The sequence below is a fragment of the Pseudoliparis swirei genome, chromosome 19 (assembly GCF_029220125.1).
Source record: "Pseudoliparis swirei isolate HS2019 ecotype Mariana Trench chromosome 19, NWPU_hadal_v1, whole genome shotgun sequence".
NCBI classification, from domain to species: Eukaryota; Metazoa; Chordata; class Actinopteri; order Perciformes; family Liparidae; genus Pseudoliparis; species Pseudoliparis swirei.
In genome coordinates this window covers 26,393,880-26,418,879 of record NC_079406.1, presented here as the reverse complement: position 1 = coordinate 26,418,879, position 25,000 = coordinate 26,393,880, and the positions used below count along the sequence as shown (strand labels likewise).

The 25,000-nt window shown below is 45.1% G+C and overlaps 1 protein-coding gene and 1 long non-coding RNA gene across 3 annotated transcripts in view; both read right to left on the bottom strand.

Moving 5' to 3' along the window:
- LOC130209584 (polycomb group RING finger protein 3) overlaps nucleotides 1-25,000 on the bottom strand; it is a 46,925-nt gene that overhangs the window by 11,849 nt on the left and 10,076 nt on the right. For both annotated transcript variants that reach the window (XM_056439335.1, XM_056439333.1), the window contains exons 2-5: nucleotides 11,305-11,414; nucleotides 5,846-5,963; nucleotides 4,160-4,256; nucleotides 2,060-2,115 (exon numbers count right to left, since the gene is read on the bottom strand). In XM_056439335.1, the coding sequence (XP_056295310.1) occupies nucleotides 2,060-2,115; nucleotides 4,160-4,256; nucleotides 5,846-5,963; nucleotides 11,305-11,319 (286 nt within the window). In that variant the 5' untranslated portion in view covers nucleotides 11,320-11,414. The remainder of the gene's footprint in view (nucleotides 1-2,059; nucleotides 2,116-4,159; nucleotides 4,257-5,845; nucleotides 5,964-11,304; nucleotides 11,415-25,000) is intronic.
- LOC130209585 (uncharacterized) lies at nucleotides 7,001-8,593 on the bottom strand. Its single transcript, XR_008834646.1, has 2 exons — nucleotides 8,242-8,593; nucleotides 7,001-7,671 (listed from the first exon to the last, which is right to left on the bottom strand). It is a non-coding gene; the product is annotated as an uncharacterized LOC130209585 (long non-coding RNA).

The following is a 25,000-nucleotide window of genomic DNA, read 5'->3' as shown; positions in this document are numbered from 1 at the left end:
GGGTCTCTATGTGGACCTCGGGGTCTCTATGTGGACCTCGGGGTCTCTACAGGTCTCTATGTGGACCTCTGGGTCTCTATGTGGACCTCGGGGTCTCTATGTGGACCTCTGGGTCTCTATGTGGACCTCGGGGTCTCTAGGGGTCTCTATGTGGACCTCTGGGTCTCTACGTGGACCTCGGGGTCTCTACAGGTCTCTACGTGGACCTCGGGGTCTCTAGGGGTCTCTATGTGGACCTCTGGGTCTCTAGGGGTCTCTATGTGGACCTCTGGGTCTCTACAGGTCTCTACGTGGACCTCTGGGTCTCTAGGGGTCTCTACGTGGACCTCGGGGTCTCTAGGGGTCTCTACGTGGACCTCGGGGTCTCTACAGGTCTCTACGTGGACCTCTGGGTCTCTACAGGTCTCTATGTGGACCTCGAGGTCTCTAGGGGTCTCTATGTGGACCTCTGGGTCTCTACAGGTCTCTATGTGGACCTCGAGGTCTCTAGGGGTCTCTACATGGACCTTGGGGTCTCTACAGGTCTCTATGTGGACCTCCGGGTCTCTAGGGGTCTCTACATGGACCTTGGGGTCTCTATGTGGACCTCGGGGTCTCTACAGGTCTCTATGTGGACCTCGGGGTCTCTACAGGTCTCTATGTGGACCTCTGGGTCTCTATGTGGACCTCGGGGTCTCTATGTGGACCTCTGGGTCTCTAGGGGTCTCTATGTGGACCTCTGGGTCTCTAGGGGTCTCTATGTGGACCTCTGGGTCTCTACGTGGACCTCGGGGTCTCTACAGGTCTCTACGTGGACCTCGGGGTCTCTAGGGGTCTCTATGTGGACCTCTGGGTCTCTAGGGGTCTCTATGTGGACCTCTGGGTCTCTACAGGTCTCTACGTGGACCTCTGGGTCTCTAGGGGTCTCTATGTGGACCTCTGGGTCTCTAGGGGTCTCTATGTGGACCTCTGGGTCTCTATGTGGACCTCGGGGTCTCTAGGGGTCTCTATGTGGACCTCTGGGTCTCTAGGGGTCTCTACGTGGACCTCTGGGTCTCTACAGGTCTCTACGTGGACCTCTGGGTCTCTATGTGGACCTCGGGGTCTCTACAGGTCTCTACGTGGACCTCAGGGTCTCTACGTGGACCTCGGGGTCTCTACAGGTCTCTACAGGTCTCTACGTGGACCTCAGGGTCTCTACAGGTCTCTACAGGTCTCTACATGGACCTCGGGGTCTCTACAGGTCTCTACATGGACCTCGGGGTCTCTACAGGTCTCTACAGGTCTCTACATGGACCTCGGGGTCTCTACAGGTCTCTACGTGGACCTCGGGGTCTCTATGTGGACCTCGGGGTCTCTACGTGGACCTCGGGGTCTCTACGTGGACCTCGGGGTCTCTATGGACCTCTACAGGTCTCTATGGACCTCGGGTCTCTACAGGTCTCTACGTGGACCTCGGGGTCTCTATGTGGACCTCGGGGTCTCTACAGGTCTCTACGTGGACCTCGGGGTCTCTACGTGGACCTCGGGGTCTCTACGTGGACCTCGGGGTCTCTACAGGTCTCTACGTGGACCTCGGGGTCTCTACGTGGACCTCGGGGTCTCTACAGGTCTCTACGTGGACCTCGGGGTCTCTATGTGGACCTCGGGGTCTCTATGTGGACCTCGGGGTCTCTATGTGGACCTCGGGGTCTCTACAGGTCTCTACGTGGACCTCGGGGTCTCTATGTGGACCTCGGGGTCTCTATGTGGACCTCGGGGTCTCTACAGGTCTCTACGTGGACCTCGGGGTCTCTATGTGGACCTCGGGGTCTCTACCTGGACCTCGGGGTCTCTACAGGTCTCTATGTGGACCTCTGGGTCTCTACAGGTCTCTATGTGGACCTCGGGGTCTCTACAGGTCTCTATGTGGACCTCAGGGTCTCTATGTGGACCTCGGGGTCTCTACGTGGACCTCGGGGTCTCTACAGGTCTCTACGTGGATCTTGGGGTCTCTACAGGTCTCTACAGGTCTCTACATGGACCTCAGGGTCTCTACAGGTCTCTACAGGTCTCTACGTGGACCTCCAGACACACTCACCCTCTTGAAGTCCCGGCACCAGCTTGTAGACGATGTCTTGCATTGTTCTGTCATGGCTGCAAAGAACAACACACGGGTTAGTGGTGAGGTCACAAGGTCACGAGGTCACGAGGGTCGATGAAGAGGAGGATCACACGGCTGCTGCACCCTGTGGGTGTCACATGATGAAAATGAACACAGAATGTTTATTATTTAATTTGTTTTCTGCTGATGAACGGATGAAAAGCACCAAAACACAACCTGAGATTTACAGGAAGGAAGACAGAGAGGAAGGAAGGAAGGAAGACAGAAGGAAGGAAGGCAGACAGGAAGAAATACAGGAAGGAAGGAGGACAGGAAGGAAGACAGGAATGAAGAAGGGAGGAAGATAGAAAAAAGACAGAAGGAAGGAAGGAAAGAAGGAGGGAAGGAAGACAGGAATATTTTACCATGAAATGTCAGGTCTGTTGGACAGAAGCTCTCAGAGGCCGGCGTGTGTGCAGCATACGTTCTGTCAGTTAGTGTTCTCCCCCCCCTCCCCCTCCCAGGTGACGCAGGTGCACGCCGTGGCGCCTGCCATTTGACAGGCGGTTAACGGGCACCGACGCCTCGGGTCCGTTTCGGTGTGGTGAGGAGAACAGCTCCTCAAGCCCCCCCCCCCCCCCCCATGGAAGAGCGTTACATCTGCCACCGAGGCTCTCTAAAAAGGGAAGTGGAATACTGCCCCCTGCTGGCGGCAGCCGGTAGTTTAGAAAGGAAGAGAAACCTTTCGATGGATCTTCTTCAGACGGTTCCCTTGATGATGCTTTCATGTCCTCCACGTTGTGCTTTCCACTGAACTGAAGCACGCCGCCGTGTTCTTGGATCTAAATAGGATTTTTTTTTTGCAGCATGTTCTTGAAATAATTAAATGGATTAAATTAAAGAGTCTGGCTCAGACGTGGGATCTCAAGCGTGAACATCGACTCTTCTAGATGAGCAGACGGGTTTTTATGAGTTATTTGTTCATGTTTCGCCGTCAGATCCAATTTCCTACGAACAATGAGGCAGAAAAAGAAGAAGAAGGAGGAGCAGGAGGAAGAAGAAGAAGAAAGAGGAAGAGGAAGAAGAAAAAGAAAGAGGAAGGAGGAAGAAGAAAAAGAAGAAGAAGAAAAAGAAAGAGGAAGGAGGAAGAGGAGGAATAAAATAAAGAGGAAGGAGGAAGAAGAAGACAAAGAAGAAGAAGAAGGATGAGGAAGACAGAAGAAGAGGAAGGCGGAAGAGGAAGAAGAAGACAAAGAAGAAGAAAAAGAAGGAGGAAGATGAAGAAGACGCAGAAGGAGGAAGACAAAGAAGAAGAGGAAGAAAAAGAAGGAGGAAGAGGAAGAAGAAGACAAAGAAGAAGACGAAGAAGGAGGAGTAAGACAAAGAAGAAGAGGAAGAAAAAGAAGGAGGAAGAGGAAGAAGACGCAGAAGAAGACGAAGACGATGAAGAAGACGAAGGAGAAGAAGAAGAGCTAATGTGTTGGAAATGAAGCGATCAGTCTGCAGACGGTCGGCCAGTAACGACGTCTGGTGCACATGAAGTCTGTGCGGCGCATTAATCAGACAGAAGTGCATGAACAACAACAACAACAACAACCTCCCTCAGAGGGGAACCAGAAGCAGAAACCTTTTCATTTCATTTAAGGAAAGTCTGTTCGCCAAATGTATCGTTGTGTATCGATGTCAACGGGCTGGCGTGTGTCTGTGTGTGTGTGTGCCCACACCGGCAGCATTGCATTGTGGGTAATGTAGCCAGGAGGCTTTGACAAGGAGGAAAAGACCGTAAGGCTTAAGTTCAGTATTTCATTCATCGGAGACGCAATTCATTTATAAAACATCAATGTTGTTTCCTCATATTTAATGAACATGTCTTTATTATTTATTCCTGTTTTTCCTCGACGCTCCTCCTGGAAACAGAACGTTACACGAGTTTGAGTCATAAGTGTTGTGTGTGTGTGTGGCAGTGATACAAATTAATATTTAAAATTAATTGGAAGAGAAACCGCCTCGTTGGGCACGCTAGGAGTTTGGCATTTGTTTGTTTGTGTGTGTGTGTGTGTGTGTGTGTGTGTGTGTGTGTGTGTGTTCCGCACTCACCCGATGTACTGCAGTGGATGACTTTGATGAATAACAATCCGACACGTGGGACACGTGTTGTTTTCCTCCAGATACTTCACTAGGCAGCTTCTACAAACTGGAGGGAGAGACACACACACGTGGTTACTCTCACAGCTACAGATTTATAAATAAGCCCACTGGCCAACGATGACACCGCGTGTCCCAATTATCTGCTGAATGAATCTGATGCCAGTCACTTCTAACGGTTTGAGGAACCCGACCACGTGTTCCTCATTTTAATATCTTGTTTTAATATCTCATTTTAATATCTCTCTCTTTTCATCTGCGGCTCACGGTCAATGCCCGGCGGATATTAGCTTATGCATCACACGTCGGCCGAGACGAGAGAACGTCAGTACAAGAAGAGCAAAACGTGAATTATAAATCGTTTACAAATGGTGTCTGTAGTACCCAGTGTATCCACCAGAGGACACTGACTAGTTCGTTTTTACACATGGGTCATGTATTTTAATAATAATGTTGAACATTTTGGTGTCAATGTTGAAAATCAAGAATACAACAATCATTTTAATTCCATCTAAATGAACACATCCTGTATTGGTTGCGGCTTCAAATAATTAATAAATTGGCAACGAAGCAATTAGAGACGAAATAAAGTCTTTTGATTAATAAAACGATGTTGAAATGACTTCATCGGCATCTGAAGCGCTGCAGCGGTGACGTGAATCTCCAAAGTGACGGAGAACCCAAAGGATGCTCACAGTGAGCGAACAGCTTCCCATCTGTGGAGGCAGAGCTCCCCCTGCTGGAGAGACGAGGTATCACTCGTCTGGGTTTATTTCATCATAACGTTCCTTAAACGCTCTGTGATTGATCCGATTGACCGCGTGATCTCTGAAGGGGACCCTGAGGTTAAAGAGGAGGGGACGGAGCGGTGGACCTTTGAAGGATGTTGAATTTCTGCATTTTGTTTTGTTGTCAACAAAAAACGAGAAGGGTAACTTTTGACTGAGAGAGAAAGAATGTTTTGACGGATTAAAAAAACATTTCATGAAAATAATATCCACCCCGTGAAGGTCGTATTTAATCCTTCAGGTTAGGAGACACAAACTCAGAAGTAAATGACTTCCAATATCTTAAAGTCACATTTAAATAAAACCGACGAAAGGCAAAAGGAAGGAAGGAAGGAAGACACGAAGACAGGAAGAAAGGCAGACGGGAAGGAAGGAAGACAAAAGGAAGGAAGACAGAAAAGAAGGAAGACAGGAAGGAGGATAGGAAGTAACACAGAAGGAAGGCTGACAGGAAGGAGGGAAGGTAGGAAGGAGGACAGGAAGGAAGGAACACAGAAGGAAGGAAGAAGGAAGACAGAAGGAAGGCAGGAAGGAAGACAGGGAGGAAGGCATAAAGGAAGAAAGGAAGAAGGAAGACAGAAGGAAAGCAGGAAGACAGGAAGGAAGACAAGAAGGAAGACAGGAAGGAAGGAAGACAGGTAGGAAGGAGAACAGGAAGGATGGCAGACAGGAAGGACGACAGGAAGGAAGGAGGACAGGAAGGAAGACAAAGGGAAGACAGGAAGGCAGGAAGGAAGGCTGATGGGAAGGAAGGTAGGAAAGAAGGAGGGAAGGAAGGAAGGAAGACAGGAATTCAGAAGGGAGGAAGATGAAAGGAAGGCCGACAGGAAGTGTGTGAGGGGCGACCTACAGGTGTGTAAGCACTCGGTGACGGTGGTGGCGTCGATCAGGTAGCCATCACACAGACGACAGGTGATGTGGGCGTTGATGTGACACAGCTTTATCTTCCTCGTCAGCATGTCGGGGTTCTGGAGGAAGAGGAGAAACCGAATAAAGAATTCAGGCTGAAACCCGGTGAGCGTGAAGCAGGCCGGCGGTTAGAAGACGTTCACGACCAGCGGCTCGTTTTACTTATTCCACGACCACTTTGAAATGTCTTACATAAATAATGTAAACTAAAGTAAATAAAAACTGGTTGCAGAAAAAAACTAGAAAATCAAAAGAGCATTAACTCATGAAACAAAGGCCGGATAAAAAGCTGCGTTTGAAATTCGGAGCATATTTAAGATCGAAGAGATTGGCTGTGTCTACTACCGCGCACTTAACGAAGTACACTGCAATTCAGTGCACTGCATTGCAGTGTACTGCGTCGCTGATGAAGTGCTGTCTCAAATGGAACACTTAACCGTTCACCACTTGGCGGAAGTGACGGACGCAAATCTGTTCACGGCACCCGCGAAATTAAGCCGGGAGTGACGTATGCAAATCTGCTTGCGATACCCTAACCCTTAAAGTGACCAAATGAAGCACTTCTTGCCCTCTTGTTGTCCCTTGTTTACCTTTCTCCACCCCATGTGGAAACTGCGATACCTCCACAATCGCGGCAGGAGCCTCCGCCTTCTGGCTGAAGTCGAGATGGTATATGTAAATTTAATTGTGTAATTTTGCCTTACCTTCACAGCATAGCTTCATGTAGTAGTTGTAATTAAATTCTCCTCGCTAGGTATGCTAAATTCTCAATTATCTTTGTCAGAAGTAGCCTTCTTCTTTGCAATCCACATACACACCATATGGAAATAAAACATGACAAATCTGTACATGTTTGTCCCTAGATTCCAATTAGTTTTAAGAATTATCCACTGAAATGATCGTCATCATCTGCTTGAATTCACACAGTAATAGGCCTACTTTGACTGACTACTTTTATACACATCTCTGTTGTAGTGAAGTTCACCCTGATACAGGAATCAATTAGCAATTGAACACACAGGCATATTAATTTGTTGTTACAAACATGCATCAATTCTAATATAAATCAGAAAACGCAATAAAAGACTACAAAACCTCAATGACAACATTTTATTGATAAAATGACTTACATATTAATATAATCTTCCCTTCCCCTCCCCTCCCCACACACTCTACAGCAGCCACCCAGTCCCAGGCGGCGCTGCCGTATCAATGTTGCAATGCCACTGCTGGCGTTGTATTGTGATGGCCACAGTGACATGAGGGTGGACTTCAGGCTCACCGAGAGTCATTCAACGCCCTCATGGCTGTGCTGGGCACTGACTGACCACGGTTGGGGCCCCGAGATCTCCTGTCTAGTTTTTATTTTTTGGCTTGCCAGCGCCACCTCCTATCGGGTGGTGGCCAGGGCCTTCGACAGGCCCCGGGCTCAGTGCATGATGCCAGGGTCCTGAATAACAGCCCCATCTTCTATGAGCAGTCATCCCCTCCACCAGGATACTGTATCCTTGGGGATGGTGGCTACCCCTGCCTGTCCCAACCCATCTGCCTCATGACCTCCTTCAGGCAGCCTGTCCACCTCCAAGCTACAACTGCTGCCTGTCAAAGGCCAGGTGTGTTGTGGAGAGGTCCTTCGGGATACTGAAGACGCGATGGCGGTCCATCTTCTTAAAGGCCCTGGAGGTGGATGTGAGGTGCCAGAGGTCATTGGAGCCAGATGTCGGGAGGGCAGCAGAGGACCAGCACCAGCACCTCCAGGAAACGTCTCTGGGGCAGGAAACAGAAAGAGGATAGCCATTCAGTGCTCTGTCCCAGACCACGATTACATTTAAATTAATACATACACGACATTAAAAAAACAACACACGATGATTGAAAGCTACAATTATTTCTAGAAGGACAAGCTTAGATAGCTATCGTAACGGTATTAATTATCGGGCGGCGTGTGGGCAAACGTTCGCGGTGTCATGTTAACCCATTATTAAACTGAGCATATCCATTGTTAATCCATTATTAAAATTGCTATTTCGATTGGTTAACAGAACAGCCGTTGTTTAACACTGTCCGATGACTGACATAGCTATCTGTCGTCGGACTTGCCGCTGGAGCAAGCGCCTGGAGCCCGCCACCTGCCCCAGCTCGTCAAGCGAAAAGTGTCCGATAAAAGTGCACCTTCGTCGGACTGGCCGGGTGGTGGATTACCCAGCTAGCTTATCATAACTGCCATGCAGATCCAATGGCATCTAATGCTACCTAGGTATGCTCACTAATCTGAGAATGGCATGTTAGTAGTACATTGTAATACCAGTACAATGTGTAATAACCGCTGATACTTACATTTACGGTCTGTAGCTTCGTGGTCTACCGCTTGTGCTGTCCGCCATTGTTTTAGAAATAAAATGAAAAGCTGGCGAAAGGGCTCCTCCTCTTCCGGTACGTAGCCAAGATGGCGGCCGCTTAGGGCGAGTAGTGTCCATCGTTTTACACAACATGTTTTGCCCGTTTGCAGTGCACCATCCGGGGACTTTCAGTGCACTGAATTCTGCTGGATTTTTCAGTGGCGCACTTCGAACACTGAAAGTCAGTGATCCAAGTGCTCAAGTGCGCGGTAGTAGACACAGCCATTGACTCCACACGGCTCTCAACATGGCGACGACTGAGCCGGTGACCAGGAGCTAACGATGCTAACGTCGCAAAAACAGAGCAGCAAAAATGTACCTAACAAATAGTGGATGTTTTTATATAGATATTGATTTATTTTAACTTCATGCAACTTGTTCAAAAACTGCAACAACTTTTGACTTCTTTTTTTTTAAGCAAAGCTGCGACTTTAAAAATCAATCGAAAATAAATAAAATATAACAATAATTTAAAATAATTTAAGAAAACATGACTTATTATTGTACATGTTCACCTAAATATTGGTAAATACCAAACATTTAATTGCATTTTACACTTGTACGTACACACAGTCTTTATTCGCCTTTTAAAAACTTGCATTGTGACTTTTTTTCCCTGAACCTGTCGGTTGAGTGTTTTCACCGTCCTGCGCGTACCGAGGTGACCCGACCAAAAGGTTGCAGGTTCAAATCCCCACGACCACCATTTAAAAACTGTAGTTTCAGTCCAACCCGAAGTATTAATCCTCACTCACATGAAGGTCAATCAAAACAGCAACATTAGCACAATTCCAGCAGATGCTTAGAACGACTGTGGAAAGATAAGTCAGTTTCACGAGGTGCTTTACCACTAAATAAATGTTAAAAAGCCGCTGAGAGAACAAGGCGGGCAGTAGAACACCTGCCAGATGGCAACAGCTGGAGAATGACGGGTGATGGCGGTGGAGAGGGGGAAGAAGGAGAACTCATCACGTAGGACTTAGGAAAGGAGAACCGGACTGAACTTAAAACTCAACTTTACAATGCTTCACAGTTCCAGGAAGGGTTCAAAGGCCATTACACCTGAAGACTGACCAATAAAATGACCCAAAATTCTAATTACGATAATATTGTTATCGCGCAATAAGTCGATAAGTCAAAATGCTCAAGCTCGTTCGTATCCGTATATCAAGTTAATAACGTAACTGTCTTCAAGGTCACGTCCACACATGGTAAGACATGTCGGGGCCTCCAGCAGCCACTTAGCCTAGCGTAGCTTAGCCTAGCGTAGCTTAGCATAAAGACTGCTCCGTGCAAAATCTCCCAATCAGCACATCGAAAGGTCGTATCCAGATATCAAGTTAATAGCGTAACCGTCTTCAAGGTCACGTCCACACATGGTAAGACATGTCGGGGACGTGAAGGTCATCAAGGTCGTCGTCGTGCCACGAGTCGCCGATCGTGACTTAACGATCTAAACCGACGAGAGAACGTCTGTTCTTCTACTGGCATGGAACGAATCTCTAAATAACCCAAAGAGACGCTGTTGTCTGTGTCTGTTTTCTGTGTTTGATCTCTGTGTCTGTTGTCTGTGTCTGTTGTTTGTGTCTGTTCTCTGTGTGTTAGCAGACGTCCCCGTTGTGTCCTAGGACAGAGGACAGAGGACGCGTTAGAAGACGTCTCCTCACACCTCAACAGCTGCTTTGAGAAAAAGGATATAAAAAACAAAATTTCTATCGCACAGCTGCTGCTCCGCCTGCGTGTCGAGCCGAGGGAACGACAGACTTCATCAACAACAACGACAACAACAGCAACAGCAGCAGAAAAAAAATCCTCAGACGTGAAATTACAGCCGGCCAACAGGCCGACGAATAGCCGGCTGCGGCTCGACGCTCAGACAGCCGGCGTTGGATCAGAGTGATCCTGATACCGGCAGATTGGGACGTCCAAATCCGGCCCCGCCCCCTAAATCACAGACAGGTAACAGGAAGTGGAGCGAACATTTCTAAATCGATCGTCTCTAGGTGTCGGTATGATCTCGGTCAGTGTTGACGCGTCCTAAGACGAGATGAAAGGCAATCACTATATTGAGTTAACAAATTAAGTAAATCAGCACAAAGTTGAAAGGAGAGCTCGGAAACCAAATAAAGCCAAATTCACGCTTACGCGAGCTAACGCCGCTCCATTGACTTCTGTGTTAAGGAGCTAACATGCTAGCAAAGAGGCTAGCGTCTGTACCTAGTGGCGAATATGGATCATTTTGAATTACCGGCCCCAGGGGTCCAAATGCCAGATTAAGTTTTTAGTCTTTAACGGCTATTGGTGCTTTTTTAAAATTAACTTCACAAACCCAAGCTGGTGGAGCTGAAAAGATTAGCCGATCAATAAACAACGACTTGGGATAATCACGTAAAAAATGCCAAATATTCCGCAATTCTAGCTCCACAATGGTGTCTTATTATTTTTAAGACTTTGCATTGGGATGGGAATCCTTCAACCACTTACTGAATATTTATTAAAAAGGTTTTTTTATTTTTATTTGTAATAATCTGAGAGAACATACATCAGATTATTACAAAATAAATGACCGTAATGTCTCTTTCTGGAGCCACATCCTCTTGTTAAACCTTCACAACTCTGTTAATACTGCATACACTTTACCACTATGTACAGTGTGTTTTTTGTAGTTTTTTTAAAATATATTTTTCATATTTCTATTATTATTACGGTTACTATTATTATTATAGTGTGTTTGTTTTGTACCTCTGTTGACTCGGAGAACCCTGCAAAAATAATTCCGATGTGTCTGGACTGCTGGTCTAGGCACAGATGGCAAATAAAAAACCTTGAACAACTCAATTATAATTCACAAGTGACATATTGGTGCACATTTAGGACCCACTAAAAAGTAGAAACTCCACGTATTACTAATTAACTTCTACTAACAGTGAAGCACCAGAGGGGGAAACTAAACCCAGCGTCGACCCTCTGAGAGGCGGGTAAAGCCGCCGGCAGTTCTCACCCCTAATACCGCCATGCGTCGGCCGTGGGTGGTGCAGCGGCCACGTCTCTTCCTGCGGTTGTGCGGCCGACAGTGTTAGCTCCTCATCATGGAGAGCCTCTCATCGGAGCCTGAGACGGAGAGAAGAAGAAGAAGAAAAAGAAGAGGAAAAAGAGGAAGAAGAGAAGGTTGTTAAAAATGTGAATATATCCAGGACCATCTTCTTATTTTTAGTTTAACACGAAGCCTCCAGCAGCCACTTAGCTTAGCTTAGCCTAGCGTAGTTTAGCCTAGCGTACCTTAGCCTAGCGTAGCTTAGCATAAAGACTAGACTAGTTGGCTCACCCAAAGCGTACCAAATTAACACGTCTATAATTTGCCGTGTCACCAGAGTTATGCGCTCTGCTATATTTGAGCGGAAGGAGTTCCCGGCGAGGAAGAAGCTCGTTACATAACGTCTGCACGCGTTGTTTATGTTGTACGAATCAAACACACACAAGATATCACAGGTTCATTTGTGCATGTAGGTTTTTTTAGGTGCTGTACGGCGACCGTTTCCTCGTTTCCACTTTCCGTATTTATTGTCTCAAGGATTTACAAAACTTGTCGGGCGACTTCATTTGAATTAAAACCTCTCAGGTTGTCTTTGGGGTTTTTCTCCAGAGCGAGCGCGTTAAAGAAAGAAGTCGAACCGCAACAGAAACCCCTCGGGAATAAATACTTGATGATGTGCCGCCCATGATGATGTCATGTATTGCCATTAAACACACACACACACCAGTTGGGACGGACAACCCGCCGACCGTGAAATCAGCCCAGTTAGTCGACAGCGCTGTGTGTGTGTGTGTGTTGGGTGGGGGAGGGGCGGGGCTGATGAGGACACACACACACACACACACAGCATACCAAGAGAGCCGCCACGCGCCGATGAGCTTCACGCAGATGTTGCCGTCACGTGACGCCTCGGTGATGTAATGCGGTGGCGGAGGGGTCGAGTCGAGGTCGCGACCCCGACGGGATAAAAACAACAACTCGGGTTTCCTCAGACAGGTGAGAGAACATGAACGTCACAAGAATGAGTCGGCATGAGGAGACAGATGTTGATGTCTATATATCTATATATATGTTTCTCATCTATGCTTTATTCATATATATATGAATAAAACAGAGTAAATGGTAAAAATCCTCCTCTGAGTTCAGTTCAGTTCAGAGCTGAACGGAGGATGCTGCATTCAGGGTCATGTAAGGACGTCGGTTATGTGAGCGCCAGACAACACGGAACATTGAACAGCCTGCATCCACTGCAATACCCACAGAACGATGACAACATCCTTCCTTCCTGTCTTCCTTCCTGTCTTCCCTCCTTTCTTACTGCCTTTCTGTCTCCCCTCCTTCCTGTCTTCCTTCCTTCCTGTCTGTCTGGCTTTGTGTCATCCTTCCATCATGTCTTCCTTCCTGTCTTCACTCCTTCCTGACTGCCATCCTGTCACCCCTCCTTCCTTCCTGTCTGACTTCCTTCCTGTCTGGCTTTGTGTCTTCCTTCCTTTGTGTCTTCCTCCCTGTCTCCATTCATGTCTTCCTTCCTTCCTGTCTTCCTGGCTTCCTTCCTCTCTTCCTTCATGTCTTCTTTCCTTCCTCTCTTCCTTCCTATCTTCCTTCCTTTCTGTCTTCCCTTTTCTCTTCCTTCATGTCTTCCTCCCTTCCTGGCTTCCTCCCTCTCTTCCTTCCTTCCTTCCTGTGCTCCTGGCTTCCTCCCTCTCTTCCTTCCTGTCTCCATTCATGTCTTCCTTCCTTCCCGTCTCCATTCATGTCTTCCTTCCTACCTTCCTGTCTTCCTTCCTGTCTTCCTTCATGTCTTCTTTCCTTCCTGTCTTCCTTCCTTCCTTTACTTCATAATTGCTCAGCTCCTTCACCGTCCATGTTTGTTTGAATCGGAGACAAACTGAAGATGATTCTCACGCAACTATCGTCCAAAATAAAGAAGCGGATTAAGGAGCAGAGTCACCTACGTGTGTGTGTGGCTCCTCTGCTCCTATTGGCTGCTGGTTGACCCCCTGACCCTGTTTAACACCGTTGGCTGATCTGGGATCTGCCAGTTAAATGAACCCTCGTTACTCGCAGAGACCGAAATCTGCTTTTCTATGACGACAACAACGAGACCAGGAGACAGTGAAATAAATCCTAATAAATATAATCAATAAATTACATTTATTCTATGGAATATCAGAAGAACATTCAATGTATAACTTTATGTGAGATGAATGTCTAGATCTGAGAAACAAACAAGAACGTTTGGGCCATTTATGCTTTATAAGTCTCAAAAAAAAAATTTTTAAACTAAATTATTTATTTAAATAGTTGCAAATTATGTAAAGCGGTTAATTAATCAACTCACGTGCATCTTTAGGAACAAATCTATCCAACCCTAGTGAAACCAGAGAACCAGTCTCCGTTTTGAGGTCCTTTTATTACGATTAAAAGCTCCTAAAGTCCGCCGTGGTGCCGTCGCCGTGGAGCGAAGAGCAGCCGAGTGAATCACGACGAAGACGTGGGTTCATCTTCATCAGCCGAAAACCTGCCGAGCGAAGACGAGAACCCGTCGCTCTGGTTTGATCGAGCGTGTTCCGTGAGAGCCACAGACGTGCCGTCGCGCTCGTCTGATGTCAGTTATTAAACGCTTTGAAATTAAATTAAATTATAGGTTCCGAAAAAATATCAGAACTTTGATTTTTTTTTTTTGCGATCAAATCTTTTACTGGTTTTCGAGATATGCACATGCAAAGGAAAATATGTACACATTGGTACTCATAAACATATAAATAACAAGTAAAAAAATAAGTAATACAAATAAATAATAATAATAAATAAATAAAAATGAAAATATATATAAACACATTATGTATGCATGTGTGTATGTACTAGGGTATGTGCATATATATGTCAATATGTAAGCAGGTTTTTGCATGTATACCCGTGTTTAGAACTTTGCTCTTGAAGACTTTGACTTAAAGTCTGGGGGGGGGGGTATTTGGGATTTGGACACTCCCCCCAAAAAAAATAAAGTCACAAGATTAACTCCTTTCGCCCTCTGACTATCGGAATATAAGAAGGAAGATTTGTAGTTGAACTTCTCTCATTCCTTCAAGTTCGATGCAAAACCACCAGAGGACGTGGATTCATTGTCACGGTAACCGCTCCCCAAAACTCAACACCCCCTAGCTTTAAAAGAAATGCTCCTCAGAAGCTGATTGTTGGCTTCAAACATCCACAACAACCTTTCTGCATATTGTCATATAAACGATCTCGTAGGAAACTTCTGGACCTTCTCATCGAACCGCTGACAGGAGACCGTGGCCAATCGCAGGAGGAGGCGATCCTATTGGCTGGTCTACAAATATAGAGGCGCACGCCTCGCTGGTCGGACAATAAACGCAGTAAAACGTGTCAATATCGGCAACGCATTTTCCTTTTACGAGGAGAACTTTGCGGATGCGTCGGCCTCGAGTCGTAAGTACATTAACCCCTTTTCCGGTAAACGGTGTGGTGCGTGGTGTCCGTCATGGTCAGTGGTCCCCAAACTAAGGCCCGCGGGCCGGATACGGCCTCCACATTCGGCCCGGCCCCCTGAACAATACCAGAGACGAATTATGATTTATTTTTCAGTCTGGCCACGCAAATCCAAGACTAGCCGCTGTCAAATAGAACGGAATAATGGCGAAAAGGTGATACAGAATTAAGGGTATCTAACCTGCAGCGGTCAAACTTTGACCGGTTAAGATTGTGCACGGCACAACAGAAAGTTAATGTTCTATAAACTTGTTTTCTTTGAAGAACCCAGAGAGGGGTATTTGGTTATTAATACCTTCGCATTGAAAATGCGGAAGGTTATTTTTTGATCGCCGTGTATTTATTTGTCTGCGTGCGTGCGTGTTATTTGCATAAGTCAAAAAGTATTAAACCGAATCGCATGAAATTTGGTGGGATGATTGGTTATTATCCGGGGACCATTTGATTTGATTTTGGGATCGATCGGGTCAAAGGTCAAGGTCATGAAAAGGCCAAAATGCGGCTGCGGGGAAGGTATGCGCTCTACCGAATGCCCGTTCTAGTTTACTTCATAAATAGTGTTATTTATTTCCTGACTTTTTTTTCTGCGAAGATCCCGGAAAGGGTTATTAATATTTGGTTATGCGTGGCTTTCTGGAAAACAATACATCTTTACGTTTAGGCACCCCTGTGATCGTCACACTGTTTCTGTTACAAACTGACCCCGGGGCCCCCATCAGAGAAGGGAACAGTGATGTGGCCCTCACAGGAAAAGGTTTGGGGACCCCTGGTCATGGTGGTCAATAAATGCACGTAAAAGAAGACTAAAAGAAAACCAAGGAATCGTAAAGAAGTAGAGAAATTTAACAAATGTGAGAATCCCCCCCCCCCCACCAAAAAAATAAGGATGACTGATATGAGGGGCCGACTGACCGCCTTCAGGCCTCTCCAGAGGTCGGGCCATGATAATAACTCCAGAGGCTCGGCTCGATGCCTTCAATGTGCAACGTTTTTTTGGGAGGGGTCCATTTCATTTCATTCGGGGCCCTTGCGTAACAAAGCGGGCCCTCTCCTCGAGAAGAAGTGCAAAGCAATTATTCCACGTTCCACACCTGCTGGTTACAGCCCGCCGAGATGTTTTACACCTCCAGCATCGCGAAGTGCGAGCCGACCGGTTCACCTGGCAGCTGCAAACAGGCGCAAGGTCAAACAAATCCACGACCTTCGGTGCAGCGACGACAACAACAACAACAACAACGACAAGCGGAATAGCTACAGAAGCTTTTTCACTCGGGAGGACTCGAGGAAACCACCCGAGCCATCGAACACACGACTCCAGACCCCCGGAGCTCAGCACACGGGCTTCATCTGGGGTTGTCTTTTGGGATGAGGTCAGAGGTCAGAGTGTTGGGTTAGAGTTGGAAAAACGTTATCGGTTGTTGCAAAATTTCAACTTTTTTGACCGCGTGCAAAAAGACTCGGATGGTCAGCGACCACGACGACCGCAGTCAGCTTGTTGTTGTTGTTGTGTATTTTATTCATTGCAATACAATATTATTCTATATAATATACAAAACAGAAAGACTGAAAAGGTAAAGGTAGAAGCAAAAATATGCTTATATATTCATATCCTAAATTATCAAATAAATCCGAAAATGAATATAAAATCAAGAAAAATAACAAATAAAATAATTTTATATAAATATATACATATACACATATATATTCTTTATTTTATATGAATTTTCTGATATATATATATTATTTTCTTTGTTGTAAACATTGAACGGGGTCAAATTGACCCCAAATGTAATAGGAGGGTTAAAGAGTAGACGTTGGCGTCCACCGACCTCCAGCCGCTAATATGACGCGAATAAGTGCAGGAACACACGGATACAAAGCCCTCTGCAGATCGACAACATTTAAGGTCAGTTGTGAGCTGAGCAACTGTCTCAGTGCACACACACACACACACACACAGTCTCTCTGGCATCACAAAGAGCCCCTGTTGGCCCGCCTGTGGGGACTGGAGTGTTTGGCCTCGGTATAAATCGGCTGCCAGCTGGAGCGACGGACACTGAAGGCCGGCATCAGTGGACGGAGGAGGAGGGGGAGGAGGAGGAGGAGGAGGAGAGGCCTCTTCTTCTAGCGGGAGGCTTTGGCTTCACTTCAAAACACACACACACACTCACACACTCCCCTGGGCCACACACACTTTAAAAGAAAAACTGAACTGTAAGCATTCACACATCCGCCGTCTCACACACACACACACACTTATTGTCTCCTCTTAATTCTGTTTGATGGCCCTCAATCCTCCGGCCGGGATTGGGTCCCACCGGCTGTGCTCGGAGGGAGGGGGGCGGAGTGTGTGTGTGTGTGTGGGGGGGGGGGGGCAGACAATAGACGCCATCCAAAGGAAAGCAGACCCGACGCGCTGCCAAGAGGCAGCAACACGTGAATTATTGAGCTTTTGAGTGGAGTTCGCGGAGCCGGGAGGGAAGCTGTGGAAGCTGGTGTGTAAGAAAAAGAAAAGAGAAGAAGAAACGCCTTCGTGAAAAGAGCCGGACCCCAGAAACATCCCGCCGTGCGTGAGGAGAGACTCCTGTGGGTCTCCCAGACGTCGAGATCTCACTGACAACACACTTTCAAATAGACACGATGGATGACAATAACAGAGGAAACTGAGATATTGAGATTCTTTACGAGGTTCACCGTGGGGGGAGGAGTCAGGTGACTTGTTTCAGTTCGAGGTTTGTTTGTCAAGATTACCATTCCTGATGTTGGCATGGAAGGAAGGAAGGAAGGAAGAGAGGAAGGAAGGAAGGAAGACAGAAAGGAAGGAAGAAAGACAGAAAGGAAGGAAAACATGAAGGAAAGAAAGAAAACATGAAGGAAGGAAGACTGGAAGGAAGACATTAAGGAAGGAAGGAAGGAAGACAGAAAGGAAGGAAAACACGAAGGAAAGAAAGAAAACATGAAGGAAGGAAGACTGGAAGGAAGACATTAAGGAAGGAAGACAGAAAGGAAGGAAAACATGAATTAAAGAAAGAAAACATGAAGGAAGGAAGACTGGAAAGAAGATATGAAGGAAGGATGAGAGACAGGAAGGAAGATACAAAGCCAGACAGGAAGGAAGGAAGGAAGACAGGAAGGAAAGAAAGGAAGGAAGACATGAAGGAAAGAAAGAAAACAGGAAGGAAGGAAGTCAGACAAGAAAATCTAGTCGACGCCCACAAATTATATTAAGAAATAAAAAATAAAAATTGTGTTATCCAAGTCCCAGCGGTGACTCGGCGTTGTGAGTAATCTCTGCTACATGTTGTCAAGATGCAGAGCCGCTCTGTATATATATATATATATAAATATATATATGCTAGGGCTGTCAATCGAGCAAAAAAATTAACTAATTAATCGCACATTTTGAAATTCATTAATCGCGATTAAAAGTGTTTTTTCTTCTTTTTAAAGACCAAACTTCACACAGAGCTGTGTTTTCAAAGAGGCTCCTACCTATAAAGTGCCAGCGAGGTATTTAATATTGTGGATGATAAATTGTTTCTTCAGTGAAGCATCCAAATTAGTTAAAAAAAAGAAGTATATTGAGACCCCATTGGTCCTGTCATCTTTACCACTGAACAGCAGAACCAGTGGCCTTGGTGACTGACTGACATTCAAATATGTCACGTTAACCCTCTGGAGGCTGGGCTCATGTTCTCCATTTTACAACAAAATTTAAATTCACCTTTTAAAGGCGTTTGCATGTGACACACACCCACGTGTTCTACATCAAACATTCCAGAACAATCTCATCTCTATACAATGAGGCACAATTGTCCTGGTGCCGTGTTCTCTGGCTTCTGACTGACAGGTTGCTAATGAGTTTCACCTGTGAGGTGGGAGGTCCTTTGTGATTTACTGAGTGTTCATTGGTTGTTTTTTTCGCAAAATGTTGACAGACAAACAAATTGACAAATCGCAGTGAAGGTTTCGTGTGACGAGTTCTTTCCGCGCCGCGTCACCCGACACGTCGCCCCTCCGTTCCTCTGTGTATCAGAGGGGGAGACGGGAGGAAGGAGGAGCAGGAGGAAACCCGAATGATTCATCCACGAATTTAAACTGATTTCTGCTCCTTATTTTCGCAGAGAAATAATTGTTTTAAAAACGGAAAGTGTCAAACCGCACTGCCGCGGTTTGAAATTCAGGGGAGTGAAAAAACTTCAACGAACACCGGAAGTAAACAAAGTTGCGTTAAAATATTTTAGTGCGTTAACGCGGCCAAATTAATCGCATAGATTAACGCGTTAACGCTGACAGCCCTAATATATACACTACCGTTCAAAAGTTTGGGGTCACTTAGAAATGTCTTTATTTTTCAAAGAAAAGCACTGTTTTTTCAATAAGGATAACATTAATCAAAAATACACTATACATTGTTAATGTGGTAAATGACTATTCTAGGTGGAAACGTCTGGTTTCTAATGAAATATCTCCAGAGGTGTATAGAGGCCCATTTCCATCAACTATCACACCAGTGTTCTAATGGTACATTGTGTTTGCTAATCGCCTTAGAAGACTAATGTCTGATTAGAAAACCCTTGTGCAATTATGTTAGCACAGCTGAAAACAGTTATGCTGGTGATATAAGCTATACAACTGGCCTTCCTTTGAGCTTGAAGTTTGAAGAACAAAATTAATACTTCAAATATTAATCATTATTTCTAACCTTGTCAATGTCTTGACTATATGTTCTATTCAATTTTCAATTCATTTGATAAATAAAAGTGAGTTTTCATGGAAGACACGAAATTGTCTGGATGACCCCAAACTTTTGAACGGTAGTGTATATAAATACAAAATAAAATATATAAAATATATATTAATCAAAATTATTATTATTTCTTTGAAATAGAAAATACATATATATATATACATATTTTAATTTGTTATTATTCATATATATTTATTTTTGTAATTTTTTTTATATATAATGATATATTATATATATATACATATATATAGATATACACTACCGTTCAAAGGTTTGGGATCACCCAGACAATTTCGTGTTTTCCATGAAAACTCACACTTTTATTTATCAAATGAGTTGCAAAATGTATAGAAAATATAGTCAAGACATTGACAAGGTTAGAAATAATGATTTGTATTTGAAGTATTAATTTTTTTCTTCAAACTTTGCTTTCGTCAAAGAATGCTCCTTTTGCAGCAATTACAGCATTGCAGACCTTTGGCATTCTAGCTGTTAATTTGTTGAGGTAATCTGTTGAAATGTCACCCCACGCTTCCTGAAGCACCTCCACAAGTTGGATTGGCTTGATGGGCACTTCTTGCGGACCATACGGTCAAGCTGCTCCCACAACAGCTCAATGGGGTTGAGATCTGGTGACTGGCCACTCCATTACAGACAGCAGACCAGCTGCCTGCTTCTTCCCTCAATAGTTCTTGCACAATGTGGAGGTGTGCTTTGGGTCATTGTCCTGTTGGAGGAGGAAATTGGCTCCAATCAAGCGCTGCCCACAGGGTATGGCATGGCGTTGCAAAATGGAGTGATAGCCTTCCTTATTTAAAATCCCTTTACCTGGTACAAATCTCCCACTTTACCAGCACCAAAGCAGCCCCAGACCATCACATTACCTCCACCATGCTTGACAGATGGTGTCAGGCACTCTTCCAGCATCTTTTCACCTGTTCTGCCTCACAAATGTTCTTCTGTGTGATCCAAACACCTCAAACTTGGATTCATCTGTCCAGAACACCTTTTTCCAATCTTCCTCTGTCCAATGCCTGTGTTCTTTGCCCATACCAATCTTTTCTTTTATTGGCCAGTCTCAGATATGGCTTTTCTTTGCCACTCTGCCTAGAAGGCCAGCATCCCGGAGTCGCCTTCACTGTCGACGTTGACACTGGCGCTTATGGGTACCATTTAAAGAAGCTGCCAGTTGAGGACCTGTGAGGCGCCTATTTCTCAAACTAGAGACTCTAATGTACTTGTCTTCTTGCTGAGTTGTGCACCGGGCCTCCCACTTCTCTTTCTGCTCTGGTTAGAGCCCGCTTGTGCTGTTCTCTGAAGGAGTAGTACACACCGCTGTAGGACATTTTCAGTTTCTTTGCAATTTCTGCATGGAATAGCCTTCATTTCTAAGAACAAGAATAGACTGGTAATTTCACATGAAAGTTCTTTTTTTCTGGCCATTTTGAGAGTCTTATCGAACCCACAAATGTGATGCTCCAGATAATCAACGAGCTCAAAGGAAGGCCAGTTTTATAGCTTCTCTCATCAGCAAAACAGTTTTCAGCTGTGCTAACATAATTGCACAAGGGTTTTCAAGGGTTTTCTAATCATCCATTAGTCTTCTAAGGCGATTAGCAAACACAATGTACCATTAGAACACTGGAGTGATAGTTGCTGGAAATGGGCCTCTATACACCGATGGAGATATTTCATTAGAAACCAGACGTTTCCACCTAGAATAGTCATTTACCACATTAACAATGTATAGAGTGTATTTCTGATTGATTTAATGTTATCTTCATTGAAAAAAACAATGCTTTTCTTTGAAAAATAAGGACATTTCTAAGTGATCCCAAACTTTTGAACGGTAGTGTATATATATTATTTCTTCTACAAAATGAAATATAAAGGCTTGTAGGAAAAAGTCTGTCCCAGACAAAAACAACAACCCGTTAGTCTTCATGAAGCTTTTGGGAACACACAACACACACAACATATAACACACACAACACTGGTGCTGTGCAGCTTCTCAGCAGCTGATTGGCGGATCAATCCCATTGATCGGCTGCTGGAGAGAAACACATGACACCGTTGGGAAATAATTTACTTTTCATCTGAACTAAGAAAACCAACAACAACAACAACAACAAGCTCAGAGCCTAAGCTCAATTTCCTCAGAAGATCAGATTTAGACTAGTATTCATTCGTCTGATGGGAATAAAACCTTTCTCCATCTGTGTTCATAAAGTCAGATTTACTTTTTCTTCTAAATAATTTCCACTTTGAAACTTAAAGTTCTAAATAAAAAATAATAAATTGTTTTTCGAGAAATGAAATTACTTTTTATGGCCCTGAACACCAGGACAGTTTCCTTCCTCTCTCCCTCTCCTCCCTCTCTCCCTCCCTCTCTCTCTCCCTCCCTCTTCCTCACTCCCACCCTCTCATCCATCTGTCTCCTTCTCCCTCGCTTTCCTTCCCTCTCTCTCTCCCCCCCACTCTCTCCGTCCCTCTCCATCTCTCCCTACCTCACTCTCCCTCCCTCTCCCTCCCTCCATCCCTCGCTCCCTCTCCCCCTCACCCTCTCCCTCCATCCCTCTCCCCATCCCTCTCTCCCTCTCTCAGTCCTGAGGCTCGGTGCTCAAAATAATATCCGTCTTTAAAGCGTGATGAGGTCTGAAACGAGATTTATTCTCTTAGATTTAGTTTGAGAGGCTTTGATCTCCCATAAAATGCCGAGTCGTCAGTTTAAGTCGACGTTTCTCTCAACTCCTCCGTCGCATTTAAATTTAGTCCCGTCTCCTTCCGGCTGAGATCTAATTGCCCCACCAATTACCCTCCGGGCTCGGCTCTGATTTTGTTCCAGTGACACAGTTTCAATGTCGGAGTGTGAACTGAACCCACCGCGCCCGTCACTTCCTTTGTGTCACTTCCTTTGTGTCACTTCCTTCGTGTCACTTCCTTCGTCAACCCACTCGTTGCCTCTCGCCTCGACGACACGCCGTTTGAAACCTCGTTGTTTTCTTTTCGACATCGCCGGTGTGACCGAGGAGGTCGGCGCTCCGCCTTCAAGCCCCGGGAACGACCGCCGATCGGGGGAGGAGGGCGGCGCCAGGGAGGGCTTTCAAAATTAAAGGTTTTACAGTACAACAAGTTTGAATCAATAGCTTTTGGCTATTTGGGTGGGTGATGCGCCCCTGGTGGCCAGGAGAGAGAATGCAGCTTTAAAACATGAAGCATAGACTTCTATACAACCAGAGGAGTTGCCACCTGGTGGTTATTAGAGAGAATGCAGCTTTAACACATGAAGGATAGACTTCTATACAACCAGAGGAGTTGCCACCTGGTGGTTATTAGAGAGAATGCAGCTTTAACACATGAAGGATAGACTTCTATACAACCAGAGGAGTTGCCCCCTGGTGGTCAGAAGAGAGAATGCAGCTTCAACACATGGAGCATAGACTTCCATACAACCAGAAGTTTTTTTAATTTTTATATTCAAATCAATTTATCAAATATTCACAGAAAATAATAGAAATTGCCGTCTGTTAAATTCACCACGATTGGTTCCCATTCGGAGTGATAATTTGGGGGCGTGGCCTTTTTTTAGGGAGGCCGGCTGGATAATTTATTTTTTATTTTGGCTAGTTTCTCCAGGACCACCCATTACACCGGTGAGCCACGGCCTCTCCATCTCCCTTCAGGCCTTTACTTCCTGTTTCTTAAGTGGGGGTGCAACCCGTGGTTTCCTTTACTTGTGTTGCACTATTGATTTTACAGCAGCGAGGGGAGGATCTGGTGACGGCTATGCAGCAAGAAGAAACCCGACAGTATGAATGGAATAACGTCGAATAGGAATACAACTGGGCTAACGATCACTGTCACTATCTATTACTGTGATTCATCTTTTTTCCGAGAAATTGACAGAAATTACTGGGAAAAAAGCCGATTATAATTTTCAGAATGACCTCTTGAATTTACAATGTTTTGCCCAAAATATTGAAATAACATAAATATCTGTTGACAAAAGCAGCAGATGTCTTACAATCAATTGACTATCAAAATAATTGACTGATTAATGAGCTGTTGACGAGACTAAATGGCTAATTGACGGATAATTTCAGCTGTGAAAGTTCATTTATTGCCGTTTTGTGCCGCGAAAGCAATTAATTCGACTTCCCACAGAGGCCAACCCAGCTGATGCCAAATGCAGCCAATAATGACTAAATAGCTTTTATAAGAACATACAAAAGGAACTGATACAAAAACTAAATAATTCACATTTAATGCCATGAAATGATTCTACTGGAAATAGATTTCCAGTAAAATCTGACTATGAACCAAAGGAATTTCCAATAGTACTGTAACCTTTTATTGGATATCTGAGAATGTATCTCTCTTTATCTGTTCACGTCTTCCGTTCATATAAAAAAAAGGTGTAAAGAGGTAAAGTTTTCCTTAACTGGAGATAATAACTGAACATGTGAAAATACTGCAGATCCATAACTGGTCCCAATACTGTAATATGCATGTACTGGCTCAATCCCAGTCACACATGCCACTGATGCAAAGCACACACATCGTTAAAGAGAAACATCCTCAGGAGAAAGTAGTCCTCTTCTGATAGGCCAGAGGGGGGGGCGTCGCACACCCGGACCCGGAGATGACGGTTACTACTCGTACCCGGGCCTCACTTCAGCGACACGGAGCTATTTAGAGCCTCTGCGTCGCTGAGGGTTGTATAGAAGTCTATGCTTCATGTGTTAAAGCTGCATTCTCTCTCCTGACCACCAGGGGTCGACTCCTCTGGTTGTATAGAAGTCTATGCTTCATGTGTTAAAGCTGCATTCTCTCTCCTGACCACCAGGGGGCGACTCCTCTGGTTGTATAGAAGTCTATGCTTCATGTGTTAAAGCTGCATTCTCTCTCCTGACCACCAGGGGGCGACTCCTCTGGTTGGATAGAAGTCTATGCTTCATGTGTTAAAGCTGCATTCTCTCTCCTGACCACCAGGGGGTGACTCCTCTGGTTGTATAGAAGTATATCTGACATGTCAGCTGTGGGTAAATAAACTAAAATAAAGTGCATTATATGCCAGTAAAAAAGCACATGTAATGCATTAAACATCATCTTATTTGATTTTATGTTAAAAGGCAAAAGAAAGTCTCGAACCAACTGCTCCAAAAGTCACAAGCAGCCGAAGTTTCATGATTTTTTAGAAACCTAAAATGAGCCATGAAGGAGCTTCAGACGCAACAAGCCAGTAAATCTACTGGAGGTCCAGAATAATCAATCAGGAGGCGGAGCTGGGTGCTCAATAATCAGGCAGGAGAGATAATCGTGTTGAGACACGTTGAAATTTAGAACAAAAAAATCCAATATGTCTGCCGATTTGGGATGTGTGTGTGTGTGGGGGGGGGG